At 37.0% G+C, this 17344-nt stretch overlaps 1 protein-coding gene across 2 annotated transcripts in view; it reads right to left on the bottom strand.

The window, feature by feature from the left end:
* Nucleotides 1-17344, bottom strand: part of CDIN1 (CDAN1 interacting nuclease 1) — a 264747-nt gene that overhangs the window by 186675 nt on the left and 60728 nt on the right. The window contains exons 2-3 of one of the 2 annotated variants that reach the window (XM_036769487.1): nt 15794-15839; nt 14850-14914 (exon numbers count right to left, since the gene is read on the bottom strand). The exons of the other annotated variant lie outside the window; for it this stretch is intronic. Coding sequence (XP_036625382.1) covers nt 14850-14914; nt 15794-15839 — 111 coding nt within the window. The remainder of the gene's footprint in view (nt 1-14849; nt 14915-15793; nt 15840-17344) is intronic. 2 annotated transcript variants of the gene reach the window in all.

Genomic DNA, 17344 nt, shown 5'->3' with positions numbered 1-17344 from the left:
CTTGAAGGCAGGGACTATTTTTGCCTTTATTTCTGTTCCCAGCATTTAGTGTACTTAATGAAGGCTTGTTGACTTGACTTGAGGAATTATCTTTGGCATGGTTTAGAGAAACTAACCTCCTAACAGGAGATAAATTACATACTAAAGCATAAGAAGTGATATAAAAATTTTTAAAAAATACCTCTTATTGGACATGCAGCTGAACAGGAGGACAGGAAGGTTGGAGAAATGTGAAATGACAATGGACTTGAACTGTGTCTGTATGCACAACCCAGGTCAACTGTTTTGATTAAACTAATAGTACTGCTCAGGTAAACCATTCAGACAAATAACTGATTGAACTGATGTGTCAATTCAGTGAAATTGGGTATGAGTTTGTGGAGACTATTCTGAATGCCTACGGCATCACTCTGGAGCTCAGAGCCGACACAGAGTGGTGTGATTGCCTCCAAAAGGCTCATGCCACTCCTTATGAACGAACAGTCATTCAAACCCCTTCCATGGTGCTGCCTGCTCCCTACTTAATGTACCACTGGAAATGATCTTTCCTTCTTTAGAATTCCCATAGCAGGTAATATCTTTCTAAAATATTTATCTTAGTCTATTCTGTCCTTTCTTTCTTGGGATTTGGGAAAGCACAATGGGAGGTAAGGGATTTGTTTGTCCTATCCAAAAACTTAAAATTATACTCCATGTTGTACTGTCCTTTCAAGGAAAGCTTTCATAGTAGCCTGCGGCCTGAATTCTTCCAAAAGATACACCTATTGCCTGAGAGAGTAGGAATTTCTGGCATTAAAATTATGTGCATTTATTGTAATATTAAAAGCCATCCCTTGTTGCATACCACCCCCCTCATGTAGAAAATCCTAGGCAAGTACCTACCTAAGGCTAGTCCTAGCTCTGATTACACTACAATTGTTTGTGTATTTTTTCTTATCTATTTTACCAGATTGTAAATGCCTTAAGAGCAAAGATACATAAAATGTATGTTTTCTTGTGCCTATCATAGTGCCTTGCATATACTGAGTGCTTCCTAAACACTTGTTGAATTAAGACTGAATTAAATATAGCCATTGTAACATCTAATTAACTGAATGTGATTATTCTGAGATTGCTAAAATAAATTCCTTCAAGTGATGGTATAGTTAAGAGCATGGGATTTGAGATTAGAGAGTTTGGGTCCAAATCCCAGCACAACCATTTACTAATGCAATATGGGACATGTCACCTAAATGTTCTACATCTAAGCTGAGAAGCTGACCTTGAAGGAGCCTTCCAAATCCAAATGTATAATCTATGAACTGTTATCTACTGCTTCTCTTACATGACTCAACCAAATATCACGGTCATATAGATCCAAACAAACACATTACAACCTTGGTTCTTAATCATCTAACTGGAGACTTTAGTTTTATCGAAACTAGGATATTTCTAGCGATGAGGAATCCTTTGGCACCATCCAATTTTGCTATATTCACATACACATGGCTTTTACAGATGCCATGTCTCTTTCGTTCCCCTTCACATTTCAATTCAATCCACTCCAACAAACATTTAAATCTGACAAGTTTGGCATGACAGTGGAAGGAAGAGGTCCAGAAACACAAAAGTGTCACAGTTCCTAACTTCAAAGAGCTTAGATTCAAATACAGAGAATGAAACTTGTTCATGCAAAATAAATAAATAAAAGTAGCACGTGAAAATATGATCAGAAAGGGTCAAACAATGTAACATGGAAGAACTGGGGATACACTTTAAAATTTATTTACAAGTTATTACCAGCAGCTTACTTGAAAGTTACATGTTTCTTTCCTACTAAATTTCAGCAGAAAAATGAAAACTAAAGAAAGCTAAATGGCATAGTTTCCAGTTTTCTCATTATCTAATCAAGGACAATAAATTCCTACTATATGCAAGGCTCTCTTCCAGTCCCTGGATCTATGAAGGAAAAATGACAACTGTACTTTAGTTGTTTTCTGAGAAGGAATGATTGTCTCCCATACTCCTAACTAGACACAGAAAGAAAGGAATCAGTTCACCACTTTTGCCAAAATGTTGACAACAGTGAGAGCCTAGGAACACCAGTCCCACTTCTGATGGTGCCATCTCTACGGAGCTGTTGAAAATTAAAACAGTTGAATCTTGTGAGCCTATCTGAAATATGGTGGTGACAAGGATGAGGATGATGATGAGGAGGAGGAGGAAGATGATGATGATGATGATGATGACAACAATAGCTAGCATTTACTGTTTACTACATGCGAGGCACTGTGCTAAGCAAGTGAAAATTCTTCTTTCCCTTGAACCTCACAACCATCTTGAGAAGTCAGTGCTGTTATTAGCCCCATTTTATTTTATTTTTTGGAGGGGGGAAGGCAGGGCAATTGGGGTTAAGTGACTTGCCCAAGGTCACACAGCCAGTAAGTGTGTCAAGTGTCTGAGGCCGCATTTGAATTCAGGTCTTCCTGACTCCAGGGTCGGTGTTCTGCTCACTGCGCCACCTAGCTGCCCCAGACCCATTTTATAAATGAGGAAACTAGGAGGGAAGCAGAGGTTAAGTGACTGGCTCAAGGTCAACCAGCTAGGAAATTTCTAAGGTCATATTTGAACTCAGGTCTTTCTGACAGGCCCAGCTACCTACATGCTGCCTAGATAAAAACAAACGTTCCTATCTTCTGATGATTGTATTTAGTTAGTCAATAAACATTTATTAAGCACTTCTTTTATACCAGGCATCGTATTAGATGCTAGGGACATAAAGGGAAAAAAACCTCTCTTCTCAAGGAGTTTACATTCTAATAGATGAGACAAATAAATAGATAGTTATATACAAGACACATATAGACTGGCTAGAAAATTTGAACAGTATTTTGTGCTTTTTAAAACATAGGAAAATGTACTATCATTTCATCTTCACAAATCTGTGAAAAGAAGGAGAGGCCTTACCCTTTTATAGACATGAGAAGACTGGAACTCATAGCTAGTGTGCAGTGGGATTAGAAGCAAGATCATTCTGACTCCAAATACAGCACTAATCACAAAACAATGAACACAGTGCTCACACACTTATACAAATGCACATACACACATAAAAGGTGTGGTATAATAAAAACCTTGAAAAACTTGCTTTGTATATTTTTTTTTATCTCAATCATGTGTGTGGTTAGGAAGGTATTCTAGTTTGAAACCAAACCTATCTGTTTACCATGGGCACAATCTAAAATGCTTGATGTCATATATAAAGTCTCCTTAGTAATGGAATGACAAATGTCACTAAACTGGGCATACCTGGTGATACCACAACTAGATATATAACCCCAGAAAGACAAAGAAAGAAGAAAAGGATCCGTATTGAAAAAATTATTTAGAGCAGCCCTTTCTGTATGTTTGGTGGCAAAGAATTGAAAATAAACTTGTTGCTAGTCAACTGATGAATGGCTAATGAACATAATAGAATACTATTGTGCTATAAAAAAAATAAAGAAAATGAGAGACAGAAAGAAAGGATATTATTTGTACAAAGTGATCTATACTTATTACAAGAGAGCATCAACTTATACAGTGGGGACCAAGAGTTTGAAGGGAATGTTACTGATGTGAAAAGAACTGATCATCAGTAAAAGTTTTAAAAGATTCGCACAGGGGATGGAACCAAGACAATGGAGTATAGTCTAGGACCCGCTGATCTCTCACAACATTCACCTCTAAACAACTTTAAAATAATGCCTCAAATTAAATTGTGGAGCAGCAGAGCCAAGAAAAGGTCAGAGGGAGACATTTTTTTTCAGCCTAAGACAACTTAGGAGGCCCTCAGGAAAGATATGTAATACTGGGATCAGAGCAGGCCTGAAGCATGGCAGGAGCACCATTGGTGGATGTTTAAGGAAGCCATGACAGCAGCAGAAGAAGCTTTGGATGCCTTTGGACAAAATATGGTAAAGGGGTTAGAAAACTAGTTGGATAAATATTACAGCACGAAAACAGGGACTCGCATGAGCTCTCCCCCAAATCTCTCCAAACATCTGTGAAAAATGACTCTAAACAAATTCTAGAGCCACAGAACCCATAAAATGACAGAAGGAAACAAGTCTCCAGCCCAAGATGGCCTGGGTGGTAGCTGCGAAGGGTCTAGCATACTGTGCTAGGAGCAGAGCACATCCTAGTTTGGCACCAAGCTGTAAGAGACCAGGCCGGAATAGACCAGGAGGAGCAGGCCTCAGGGCCCTGAATCACCGAGCTGTGGAAGTTTCCAGACTTCTCAACCCATAAAACCAAAGACAACATAGCAGGTCAGTGGGAAAACTGTTGAACCTGGGTGAGAGAAGTGTACAGTCCAGCCCCAGTCCCAGGGCAGCAGAGGCGGCTGCAGCGGCGGCAGCTACAACAGCAGTGGTGGCTGCTTCCAGAGTTCCATGCCCACAGATGGTGGGGGAAATCAGGCAGCTGATCAGAGCCAGACTATAGGGATCTTTCTGCTGGCACTGAAGTCACATTCTCTTGCTTTGCCCTGCTTGGATCTTGGTCGCAGTACTGGTTGGCAGTCCTTGGGGCAGGAGAAGTGCTGATGTGGCAGAACTTGTGGTGGCTGTGGAGAGGGAGTCCTCCTGGTAGTTACAAGACAGAAAGGAGTGCTTATACTCACAGACCAGAGCACAGGCCATGCAAGGAGTATCATACCACCTCAGAATAGAAGTAGCTCTGAGAACAGCAGTGCAAAACCCCTGAAGCTTGGGACAAAGCACTCTCCACTCTAAAAGGAGTCACACTCTGACAAAGAGCTCAAAAGTCAAGTAATTGGCTGGAAAAATGAGCAGGCAGCATTAAAGGACTGACTATAGAATCTTTCTTTGGTGACAAAGAAGATCAAAACATACAGCCAGAAGAAGTCAACAAAGTCAAAGAGCCTACATCAAAAGCCTCCAAGAAAAATATGAATTGGTCTCAGGCCATGGAAGAGCTCAAAAGGGATTTGGAAAAGCAAGTTAGAGATGTAGAGGAAAAATTGGGAAGAGAAATGAGGGTGATGCAAGAAAACCATGAAAAACAAGTCAATGACTTGCTAAAGGAGACCCAAAAAAAATGCTGAAGAAAATAACACCTTAAAAAATAAACCAATCCAAATGTCAAAAGAGGTCCAAAAAGCCAATGAGGAGAAGAATGCCTTAAAAGGCAGAATTAACCAAATGGAAAAGGAGGTCCAACTGACCACTGAAGAAAATACTACCTTAAAAATTAGAGTAGAGCAAGTGGAAGCTAGTGACTTCATGAGAAATCAAGAAATTATAAAACAGAACCAAAGAATGAAAAAATGGAAGACAATGTGAAATATCCCACTGGAAAAACCACTGACCTGGAGAATAGATCCAGGGGAGATAATTTAAAAATTATTGGACTACCTGAAAGCCATGATAAAAAAAAGAGCTTAGATATGATCTTTCAAGAAATTATCAAGGAAAACTGTCCTGATATTCTAGAACCAGAGGGTAAAAGAAAAATTGAAAGAATCCACAGGTTGCCTCTTGAGAAAGATCCCAAAAAGAAAACTCCTAGGAATATTGTAGCCAAATTGCAGAGTTCCCAGGTCAAGGAGAAAATATTGCAAGCAGCCAGAAAGAAACAATTTGAGTACTGCGGAAACACAATCAGGATAACACAAGATCTAACAGTTTCTACATTAAGGGATCAAAGGGCTTGGAATATGATATTCTGGAGGTCAAAGGGGCTAGGATTAAAACCAAGAATCACCTAACCAGCAAAAGTGAGTATAATACTTCAGGGCAAAATATGGACTTGCAATGAAATAGAGGACTTTCAAAGATTCTTGATGAAAAAAACAATAGAAAATTTGACTTTCAAATACAAGAATCAAGAGAAGCATGAAAAGACTTTCCTGAATCTGATTGCCTTGCAAACTGGTCTGCCATGTCAGACGTAGCAGAAACATTACATGTGTGTACTGCAGATACACCTGGTACTGCTGATACACCTGGAAGAGCCTATGTATATGTCAATGGGGCCACAAGGTCCACATAGAGTCAGCAGCAATGTCTCCAGAGAGGTTCCACGGCAGTCTTTTTCTCACTATTGAGCAAGTTCTGCTAGGAACTGCCCCAGTTGAACTTTGCTACCTATGCTGCTAGGAGCCAAGAAGATGAGCTTTGTATCTAAAAAGATTATCAAAACACAATGTTCACATTGTTCTTTTTTCAGGGGGAAGGCCAACCAATTGGGGTTAAGTGACTTGCCCAAGGCCACACAACTAGTAAAGTGTGTCAAGTGTCTGAGGCTGGATTTGAACTTAGGTCCTCCTGACTCCAGGGCCAGTGCTCTACTCACTGCCCCACAATGTTTATATTGTAACTATTGCAGTAACTTGTGTTTATACACATATGTGTGTATATATAATGTATTTTTATATATGTACATACACACACACATATATATGTGTGTATATATATATATGTATATATATACTGTGCCACCTACTTGCTCATATATAAAATATATAAATAATGTAATATATGCATCTTGTACATTAAATTGTTATATTAAGCTAAAAAAAACCTAAGTGTAATTCTTCAGGGGGAAAATGGATATTTAATGCAATAGAGGACTTCTGAGCATTCCTGATGAAAACACCAGAGTTGAATAGAAAATCTGACATTCAAACACAAAATTTAAGAGAAGTATAAAAAAGTAAACATGAAAGAGTAATCTTAAGGGACTCTATAAACTTAAACTGTTTACATTTCTATATGGGAAGATGACACATATAACTCCTAAGAACTTTAACATTATTAGGGAAGTTAGAAGAAGTATACATAGAGAGTATGAGTGTGAGTTGATTATGTAGGGATGATTACATGTATGTGTAGGGATGAATTAGGGGAAGGGAAAAGGAAGAGAGAAAATGGGGAAAGCTTTCTCACATAAAAGAGCTTTCAAGGAAGGGGAGGGGTGGCAGGCAATGTTTGAACCTCATTCTCATCATCATTGGTTCAAAGAGGGAAGAATATAAATACACACACACACACTCAGTTGAGTATAGAAATCTATCTTACCCAATAGGGAAATGGGAGGGGAAAGTGATAAACAGATATGGAGAGGGGGGATAATAAAAGAGAGGGTGGATTAAGGGAGGCAATGGTCAGAAGCAAAGCAGACTGTTAAGGAGAGACTGAATAAAAAGAGAGGGGGAAAAAGATAAACAAGCAAATAGGATGGAGGGAAATACAGTTAGTAATCATAACTATGAATGTAAATGGAATGAGTTAACCCATAAAATGGAAGCAGATAACAGAATAGATTAGAAACAAGAATCCAACAATATGTTGTGTATAAAAGACACACTTGAAACAGAAAGACATACAAACAAAGAGTTAAAATAAAGGGCTAGAGCAGAATCTACTACGGTTCAGGTGAAGTGAAAAAAAGGCAGGGGTAGCAATCACGATCTCAGACAAAGCAAAAGCAAAAAGAAATAATCAGAGAAACTACATTTTGCAAAAATGTACAATAGACAATGAAGTAACATCAAAATATTTTACAGCAAGTCTCTCTGATAAAGACCTCATTTCTCAAATATACAGGGAACTAAGCCTAATTTATAAAACTAAGAGCCATTCCCTAGTTGATAAATGGCCATGGGATACGAACAGGCAGTTTTCAGAAGAAATCAAAACTATCTATAGTCATATGAAAAAATGCTCTAAATCATTATTGTTTAGAGAAAGGCAAATTAAAACAACTCTGAGGCCCCACCCCATACCTATCAGAAATGAAAAATGCTGAAGGAGATGAGGAAAAATAGGTACATTAAGGAACAGTTGGTACAGTTGTGAACTAATCCAACCATTCTGCAGAACAATCTGGAACTATACCCAAAGGGTTATAAAACTGTGTGTATCCTTTGATCCAGCAATATCACTATTACTTCTGTACTCTAAAGAGATCAAAGAAAAAGGAAAAGGACCTATAGATACACAAAATAACTTATAGCTCTTTTTGTGGTGGCAAAGAAATTGAAAAGATGCTCATCAATGGGGAATGGCTGCCCAAGTTGAGGCATATTATTGTGATGAAGCATTATTGTGCTATAAGAAATGACAAGAAGAGTGATTTCAGAAAAAAAGTATGATAAAACCCATATAAATTGATGGAATAAGAAGAACTGGGAGATCACTGTGCACAGTAACAGTAATGTTGTAATGATGATCAACTGTGAAAGACTTGGCTACTTTGATCAATACAATGATCCAAGACAATTCCAAAGGAATCATGATTAAAAAATGCTATCCATCTGCACAGAGAAAACTGATGAACTCTGAGTGCAAATTGAAGTATAATTTTCTCACTTTTTTTTGCTTTGTTTTGCAATATGGCTAGTATGGAAATATGTTTTGCATGATTTCACATGTATAATTGATATCATATTGTTTGCCTTCTCAGTGGGCGGCAGAGGGGTGGCAGGGAGAGAGAGGATCAAAAAGAATGTTAAAAATAAATAAATAACATTTTTAAAAATTCACATAAAAGAGCAGAAGGAAGTTCAGAAGGAAACACAGACAAGCAGGGCTTGTTATTATTGTGTTAAATTTAATATATACTATTTAAAATGCAAACTACATATAATAGAAATTCACTGTCATATAACATCTTTTTATGTTCTTAAAATATCCATGTTTGTTGATGGCCATAATGAAAAAAAACATTTTATTAATTAAAAAAATAAAGTTCCCTTAGTGAGTGATAGAGTAATACCAAGGGAATCATGGCATAAAATAAGAGCATCTGAAAGGATTTGCCTGCTCACCCCTAAAAAGAGAAGAAGCCCACATTTTTCACATTTTATGGAATGACCTGGAATTGTAGAGGCGGAAGTGGGGAGAAGTTATCTTTAAGAACATGCTGAACCTTTTGAGAATGTGTCAAGAATCAGACCAGACAGAAGAGCAAACCTTTCAACAACATGCTCTGGACAGGCAATCAGAAAGTCAGTTAAACAAGATACTAGCAATTTCTCCAAATTGAAATCTAATTTCTCACCTCCATATCATTGTCCAATGCCTGGAATGAATTTCTTCCCCATCTTTACGTTTCAGTATCCTTATCTTCCCTCAGGTTCTACTTCTCCTATGAAGCTTCCTCTGATTTCTCAGCTCAACCCCAATCAGATATTCTCTCCTTCATCCAACGCTATGTAATATACAAGGTGTCCCAAAAGTCATAGTGCATTTTAAAGCTAATCAGGTTTAATAGCTTAAAATTACACTAAGACTTTTGGGACACCTTGTATTTATCTGTAGCGTCTAATATTCCCCCAGAAGAAAGAAATCTCCTTGAAGGTAGGGACCATTTTAGTTTTGTCTTTGTATCTCCAGGGACAAGCACAGTGCCTTGCATATAATCAGTATTTAATAGCTGTTAATTTTTATTGAAATGCATTAAATTGATTCATGAATCATCATAAAAATCAAATATCTCGATGTCCTGGGACTCATCACATCCTACTGGCCAATTTGCCACATATGGCAAACAATAAGTACTTTGGACAATAATTTTATAAACTTTCCTCAATCTTTCCTATGTGGAGGTTGACAAATTTGTACCCAACAGTTTCCCTATGTGTATGACTCTTTTAAAAGACCCTCTAAGAAGGTTAAACTTACACAGTTCCTAAAGCAAAACATCATTATTAGTTTGAAAGACTGAAAAATACAGAATGGGCTAAACCCTCACCTACAATGAAAAGATACAACATTGAAGAAAAACATGAACAAATTCCTCAGAATCCTGCCATTTCTATTTCAAGTGTAGGTGTCCAATGAATAGGATTTAACTTTAAAAATATTATACTTACCATTTGCCACCAATGGATATAAAAAAGGAACAATGGGTAGAAGATGCAAAAAGGTAAACTGAAGCTTGATATAATAAAAAACAAACCTTCTCAATAAACAGTGCTACATAAAAGCATAATAGACTATTTGGGATAGTAGTAGGCCACCCCTTATTAGAAGTCTGCAGGGAAAAAGTGGGAGGTCCACTTCTTGAGTATGCTGTAAAGAGGACTCTTTTGGGGGTAGGGGTTAGGCTAGATGGCCACTGAGGTCCCTTCCAACTCTGAAATTCCATTCCATTGTAATTCGGTCTTCAAAAGCAAATCTTATTTTTTTTTTTTGAGATTGGGTCTTCTTCTCTTGGGCTGACCTCAATATCCAAAACACTCTCCTTCCTCATCTGTCTCCCAGCTTCCCTGGCTTCTTCAAGTTCCAGCTAAAGCCCACCTTCCCAGTCCTCCCAAAGTTTAGTGCTTTCACTCTAAGACTACTCACACTGTACCTTGTGTATATCTTGTTTGTACATAATTTTTTCAAGTTGTTTTTCTCATTAAACAGTGAGTGCCCTAAGAGCAGGGGGCCATGTTTTGCCTTTATTTGTATCTCCTATGCTAAACATAGTGCTAACTTAGTACAGCAGGTGCTTAATAACTGCTATTTGACTGACAGTCTTTTCCTCTGTCAAATAGAGGGAAAAAAAGTATTTACTTGCCACATTTTTTTGTGATCAAATGCAATGATATATATAAAGTGTTTTACAAACCTTAAAGTGATATATAAAGGTCAGCTATTACTATTATTCATATGTACATGGGAACATTTGCTATTTCTATATACGTATATCCAAATTAGACAGGACCTCAAGATTCAATTATTCTGATTTTCTACCGCTCCATAAAGATGCCCCCACAAAAAGGGAATGGTATTTCTGCACTCTTGCTGTCAATGACAGTTTGGCGAATGAGACCAACCAATTCTTTTCCTTCTCTATCCAATTGGTTTAAGTGTGAACAAACACTGACAGAGGCTTTCCTTCTCAGAAAACACCCAAAGGAACATCAGTACAGTTGAAAGGACAAAGCATCATTTTCATAATAGTCCCTAAGGCTGTTCCTAAAAAAACAAAAACAAAAACAAACATAGTGAAGTATGGCTGAAAATTAAAGAAATTTATCTAGTAAACTAATTCCTTCTCCATGCCAAAAAAAAAAAACCCACACACAAACGCAACAAAACTATTCCCTCATTACCTGGATATAGTTAATTCTCTCTATTCTCTGTGAAAAAATTATCCATAATCTATCTACATCAAATCTTGCTTTCAAATTTTCACTGACGTTTTCATTTGATTGACTCAAGTAACTTTGACATAAATAAGAGCTGTGTTTATTCTAGATCTATAAAAACTATAAGAATGTTTAAACTCAAACAATCTGCCTCCTCAACCACCCATCTGGAAGATATAGACCAACAAATGATTTATTTCCCTGCCCTCGAGAAATGGTAGGTATTTTGCATTAACCTGAAAAATAATATCATCTTTCCCCAATATGAAGTAAGTATATAAAGGCGGGAGGGAACATGCATTTGTTAAGAGACTACAACGTACAAGGCATTGTGCTAAGCTCTTTAGAAATATTACCTCATTTGATAAATTGATTTGTAAAGAATTGTAGGGGCAGCTAGGTGGCCCAGTAAACAGAGCACCAGCCCTAGAGTCAGGAGGACCTGAGTTCAAATCTGACCTGACACAATGTGACCCTGGGCAAGTCACTTAACCCCAACTGCCTTGCCTTCTCCCCTCAAAAAAAAAAAAGAAGAAGAATTATAAGGAGAAAAGCAGAAGAATGGTGTAACTGGTTCTGAAAATTACTAGTTGAACAAATGATTTCATCTCTCTCAGTCTTATTTTCCTCTTCTGTAAAATGAGAATATTTATACCAACTTATAAAGTTGTTATGAGGAAAATGCTCTGTAAAATATCAAATGATCTATCATCACCAAATCTACATTATCTAGATTCTGACCCTTAACAAGTTTCATTTAATTGTTTTGTTTCAATGTTCTAATTCCTAGACCAGAAGCATTCACAAATATAGAAAGGCCCCTTGAAAGTCTAAATTCTTCTGATCCACTTTTATTTGCTCTCAATAGAAGTGTTTATCTTTACCATTGTGGATAATCTAGATCTGACTGTCCTGACCTGAGCTGGTAATTTCTTAAATTCTATGTCTTTATATGCAACATACACTTGGCATACATTGACACATATTTAAATTTGGATATAGAAACAGACACACCTTGCACGTGCCATCATAAACCCATAAACAGTTCTCTTCACTTGTGTGGATAATCTAGGGTTAGCTTTTTTTTTTTTTTGAAAGTGGGGTCTTCAGCCTCAGGTCTGAACTGTTCGGATAATTTTGCAAATTCTACCTTTTTATCCACAACACAAATTTTGCACAAGAGAGTTTGAAATAGATTTATAGTGTAAATGACAAACCCTTGAATGTGAGATGTTTCACAATAAAGATAAAGGATAAAGAAACAGAGATGTGATATACTTAGGTTGGGCCTATATGACCATGGTACTTTGAATGAGGCAGGTAATAGAAATTTTGAAAATATGGCCATTTGGTAGTTACCTATACTTTCCCCTTTCTCTGAATATCCTTCAGATAGAAATTTAAAATGTGCTTATGAAGTAATTCCAGGTCTCTATTTGTAATAAGTTGGCTGATGAGTATAGCAATGTTCAGGCAATCCTCAGGGCTTGATGCAGCGGTCTCATCAGTAAAGCTACTCTTCACTTCCTCTTTAATAAATAAGCACAGAATCATACCTCTTCAAAGTTAGAAAGAATGTCAGAGGTCACCTGCTCTAGACACTACCCATAATGCATACCTCATCCAAAACATTCCCAACTATAATGATCATTAAGCCTCCCTTTAAAGCCCTTTAGTGATGGGGAACTCACATAGTAGAGGAAACTCATTCCATTTTTGATAGCCTTAATTATTAGGCAGTAATTTTTTCCCTTTCATTAAGCCAGAAATTTGTCTCTGTAATTTCTACATACTAGTCCTAATAGTATTCTCCAGAGCCAACCAGAATAAGTCTTCTATGTGAAAACTGTTCAGACACTGAAGATAACAATTTTCTGTCATCCCACCTTCTTCCTCAAAGTCTTGAATTCTCCAGACTTCGCACCTCCAGTTCATTCAGCCAATCCAAGTGGAGCAGTTTCAAGCTTCCTCACCAACCTGCTTATCATCCTCTGGATCATTCAGGCCAAAAATAAAGGCTCATCCATATAAATGGCCATTCAGATTTACAGAATACCATCTACATATTCACCCTACAAAACTAAAGCAATGCTATCTCTATCTTTCTTGATGCTTATTTCGGAAGTCCTTCAAAATTAACAGACATGTTCCACTTTCTACATTAATGATCAGATAGTACTTTGTCATTTTGCTGGAAGTTATAGATGTATTTAGTGCACTGTTTGGGGATTTTACTACATTTTTATAAAATGTACTAAATATTCAGGTGAAAATGTAGAAAAAAGTATTTATTATTAAGCACCAAATTCATTATTTAATAGATTTAGGAGGAGCTTGCAATTATTAATTTACAAAGTTAATTTCAAGGACATGAGTTTTATCCTGGACTGAATTTACAAGATGAAATACTTTACAAATTATGTAGTCTTCTGGAAATACCATCACTCTAGCCATTCTCAGAAATATTATGCATAATCTACTTAAACAGGCCTTGTTATCTTAATGTTAAAGCCATTAGGTTAAAAGGGACTTGCAACAACAGTAATAACAAATATGATACATTTTCTGGATGGTATCAGCTGCTGTAGTTCAAAATAACATATATCCTTATAGCATCTGCAACACGCTGAAAGATAAAATTAGCTTTGGGCTAATTTTGTGCTTGCTTTTCAATGAGACACTTCTCACATCTAAAAAGTGACCTTGTACAAATATTAGGCTAATGGCTTTTATATGCATATACCTGAGTATTTATTTCATTCATAAAACACTGTACAAATATTATACATCTGCAAGTGCAGGTACACTATCACTTGCCATAGAAGTTGCTCAGATATGTCAATCTAGTGTCTAATATTTTAATTACAGAGTTCATCCAGTTATCTGAATGATCTAATTATGCTACTAAAATATCTAAAGAAAATAACTTCTACATCAAGCAACGCAAAGCAATTATTGTTAATCCCAATTGCAAAAAAAAAAAAAAGGTAATGCTTCATACAGTAACAATTTAGAGAGGTTCCCTGGATCACCTTATTTATTTATTCATTCATTCATTTATTTATTTGTTTATTCATTTATTTATTCATTCATTCATTCATTCATTTATTTATTTATATGCAGGTATTTGAAATTTGGTTCTTATAAGAAATTGGTCCAAAATGAAAGCATTCTCTGGAATCTGAAAGAAGGTAGGGAAATATGTACGTTATACTTTCACATGACTCTATATAATAAATCACCTTCCTTTCTTAAAGTTCCTAGGCCAGAGCCTTTGAGGTGGCATAGTACTTTTCACAATAACCCATTTTTATTTTCAATTATCCTTTTTAAACTTTATGAGCTTAAAGACAAAAGGAAAAGTGGCTTCCACCACATATTTATGTGCCCATCCACATATACTTATGCACCCATACCATTTCATATAATCAAGACTCATAGAGATTTCATATTTCCTATGTATTTTCTATAGAGACCGATACATTACATATTTACACATACATCCTCACTCTATCCCACCTAGACCAACCTTACCACTTTTACTGAGATTCCCAAAACTAAGTATTTAAGAATCTGGGCAAATAAACTTACTTGTAACTGAGGCTTGAATAAAAATGTCTTGGGACATTACATAGGAAATTAGTTTAATGACCTAATTTATTCATAATTATTATTACAATTAGTAGGTGATAGGATACCCTCTAGTGGGGCAGGCAGGTCATACCTCTGGTAATAATTTTCGATAGCCTCCACAGTATGATGTTTAGCATGCGTTCTCTTTATATGTTTCTGAAACAAAACAAAAAGAAATTTTGTGTTGTCTTAAATTCAAGTTGTGAAGAACATGTTTGCTGATCACCCATCCTGACACACCAATAGCAAGAGTTTGGGGAGCACGGTAGTTGCAGTTGGTCTTTTTTTTTCCTTAGGGTTCTATGAACCAAGGCATTTTTGTCTCTATCTGTTGGCAGGTACGCCTCCAGACTGTACCAGAGTGTACTATATATGTAAAAGCCAGAAGGGTCATAGTAATTGAATCTAAATAAGTTTGCTTAGGGTTGCAGAGGGCAAAGAAGAACTTGTTTCCCCTTCCAACCCTTGTATTAATTTCCCCTCAATCCAATTCCATCCAAGTCCCCTACACTCGAGTTTTACAATCTGATTGCCATTTTTAACGGGGAAGAACATTGCTTAAAAACAACTTATTTGAAAACTACAAAAAGTAATTCCATAGAGACTTGCCACTTGACTGACACCTGTCATCTCATGATAAATGACTCCATTTTCTGCCTCTCTTGCCTTCTGCCACTCCAGCAATGGTCATTTATCATCATCTCTGTCAGCAATGGAAAGCAGCCCTGACAGTGCAAGTCAGCAAACATTTAGCACATGGAACCACGCAACACAGGGAAATTATTATTGTCAGAATAATAATGGTTTAGCATAATTTATTACAGGTCCACCAAATAAGCAAAGGCTAGATGTTATTAGACAGATGGATGGGTAGGCTTGGCAGGCATCCACTGAGACTCAGGCGGCGCTTGATGTGGAAAAGAGAACATCCTCCAACCCAATCAGAAAGCTGGCAGTTCAATTACAAAGAAATAAAGGGACATTCATCATTCAATTAGGCACCTGTCAACCCTCACAAAGGAGAAAACTTCTAACCTGGTACTCCTGGGAGAAGATGCTCAGCAGAGTGGACTGCGATTGACTGGAACAAATAAAAGAAGGACAAAGTTAATTACTGGAGTGCACTGCAAAGAAACAAAAGGGAAAAGAGCTTCAAACGTAGGCCTGCTGCCCTGTAATCTAACAGAACATGAAAACAAGTGTGGAAAAGTTGTTCCAGATGAACACCTCAGACAAAGGCTTCCTGCTGCTAGGTCAAGGAGAGAGAAAAAGGCAAAGAGGGAAAATACAGCTAGTTTCAAAGCCAACAAGCATATTGTTTGGGTTGGGCTTTTTTTTCTTCTTTCTCTGTGATTTTTGTTTTTGTTTCTGCTTTAGAACCCACCCAAGACATCTCCGAAGCATGTAGTGGTGCTAAAAGGGGCCCCCAAGAAACAAAAACAAACTACATTTCTATTAATAATTGACGGGACTCAATTGCATTAGTGGTTGGGAACATGCCGTTTGTTCATTGGTAACATATTGAAATTCATTTTGTTAGCAGCCAGGGAACCTCTTCAGGAGCTGTCTAGGATTCAGGAGAGAAACTTAGCTCTCCTTTAGAAGCAGCATATGGGACCACTGGAACATTCCCACTGAAACTGATGTGCTTTGAAAATAGAAACTTTCACAGCAGGAAGCTGAGACTCCCAGGAGTCGGTCATTTCCAAAGGCTGCCATAAGCCTCATTCATCTAAGACTGCACTCAATGTCAAACACCTGGCAGGGAAGCAACCTGGAAAACATTCTTCCCAAGTGGGAATTTTTCTCTCTGAATTGTTAACATTTAGAAATGGGACAAGATTTCTTTTTTTTTTTCCTCCCTCTCTAAAAGGCAATCAATACTCCACTGCTACTGCTTCCAATTGTCCTCAGTGGATGTATCTACCTCATTGTATGTTGACTACAATTAATTACTTCTGATATATTTTCCTACCAGATGCAACTTGAACAAATTACAGTGCAAATAAATCGACTTTTATGGCACAGCAAAGCACTATGAATAATTAAAATTTTGTTTTTTTAAGAAAGCAACTTCTTTTAAAGCTCATCACAGATAATTTTGTGATTAAGAAACAAAAGTGATTGGAGCCATACTTCTTTACCAACTAACATAATTGTGTGTGTGTGTGTGTGTGTGTGTGTGTGTGTATGTGTGTTCTTTTAAAATGATCACCCTTAGCATGACATCATGGATCTGGCTTCAAGGTTGTCTATGGTGCCAGTTGATATAAAAATAACAAAGTAATCACAACTGCCTAGCGAAGAAAGCAAGGAAAACCAGAGCACCACTGAGCAGATAAGCTGAACAATCCTAAACTAATTAGGCTCTATCAAGTGCAAATTCATAAAAGACATTAAACAATTCTTTCTCCTCAAAAAGACAATTGTATGCCCTCAAACCATTCTAAATACCCCCATTTAACTCATATCTACAGGCTCACATAGATACTATGAATTTGTGTCCAAATAATGGGAAAATTAAGGTAAAACCATTCCGACCTATAGAATAAAACAGTCAGCTAAGTATTTGTGATGAATAACCCT

This window comes from Trichosurus vulpecula, chromosome 8 (assembly GCF_011100635.1).
Source record: "Trichosurus vulpecula isolate mTriVul1 chromosome 8, mTriVul1.pri, whole genome shotgun sequence".
NCBI classification, from domain to species: domain Eukaryota; kingdom Metazoa; phylum Chordata; class Mammalia; order Diprotodontia; family Phalangeridae; genus Trichosurus; species Trichosurus vulpecula.
The sequence above is the reverse complement of the archived record's forward strand: the minus strand, read 5'-3'. Positions and strand labels throughout refer to the sequence as shown.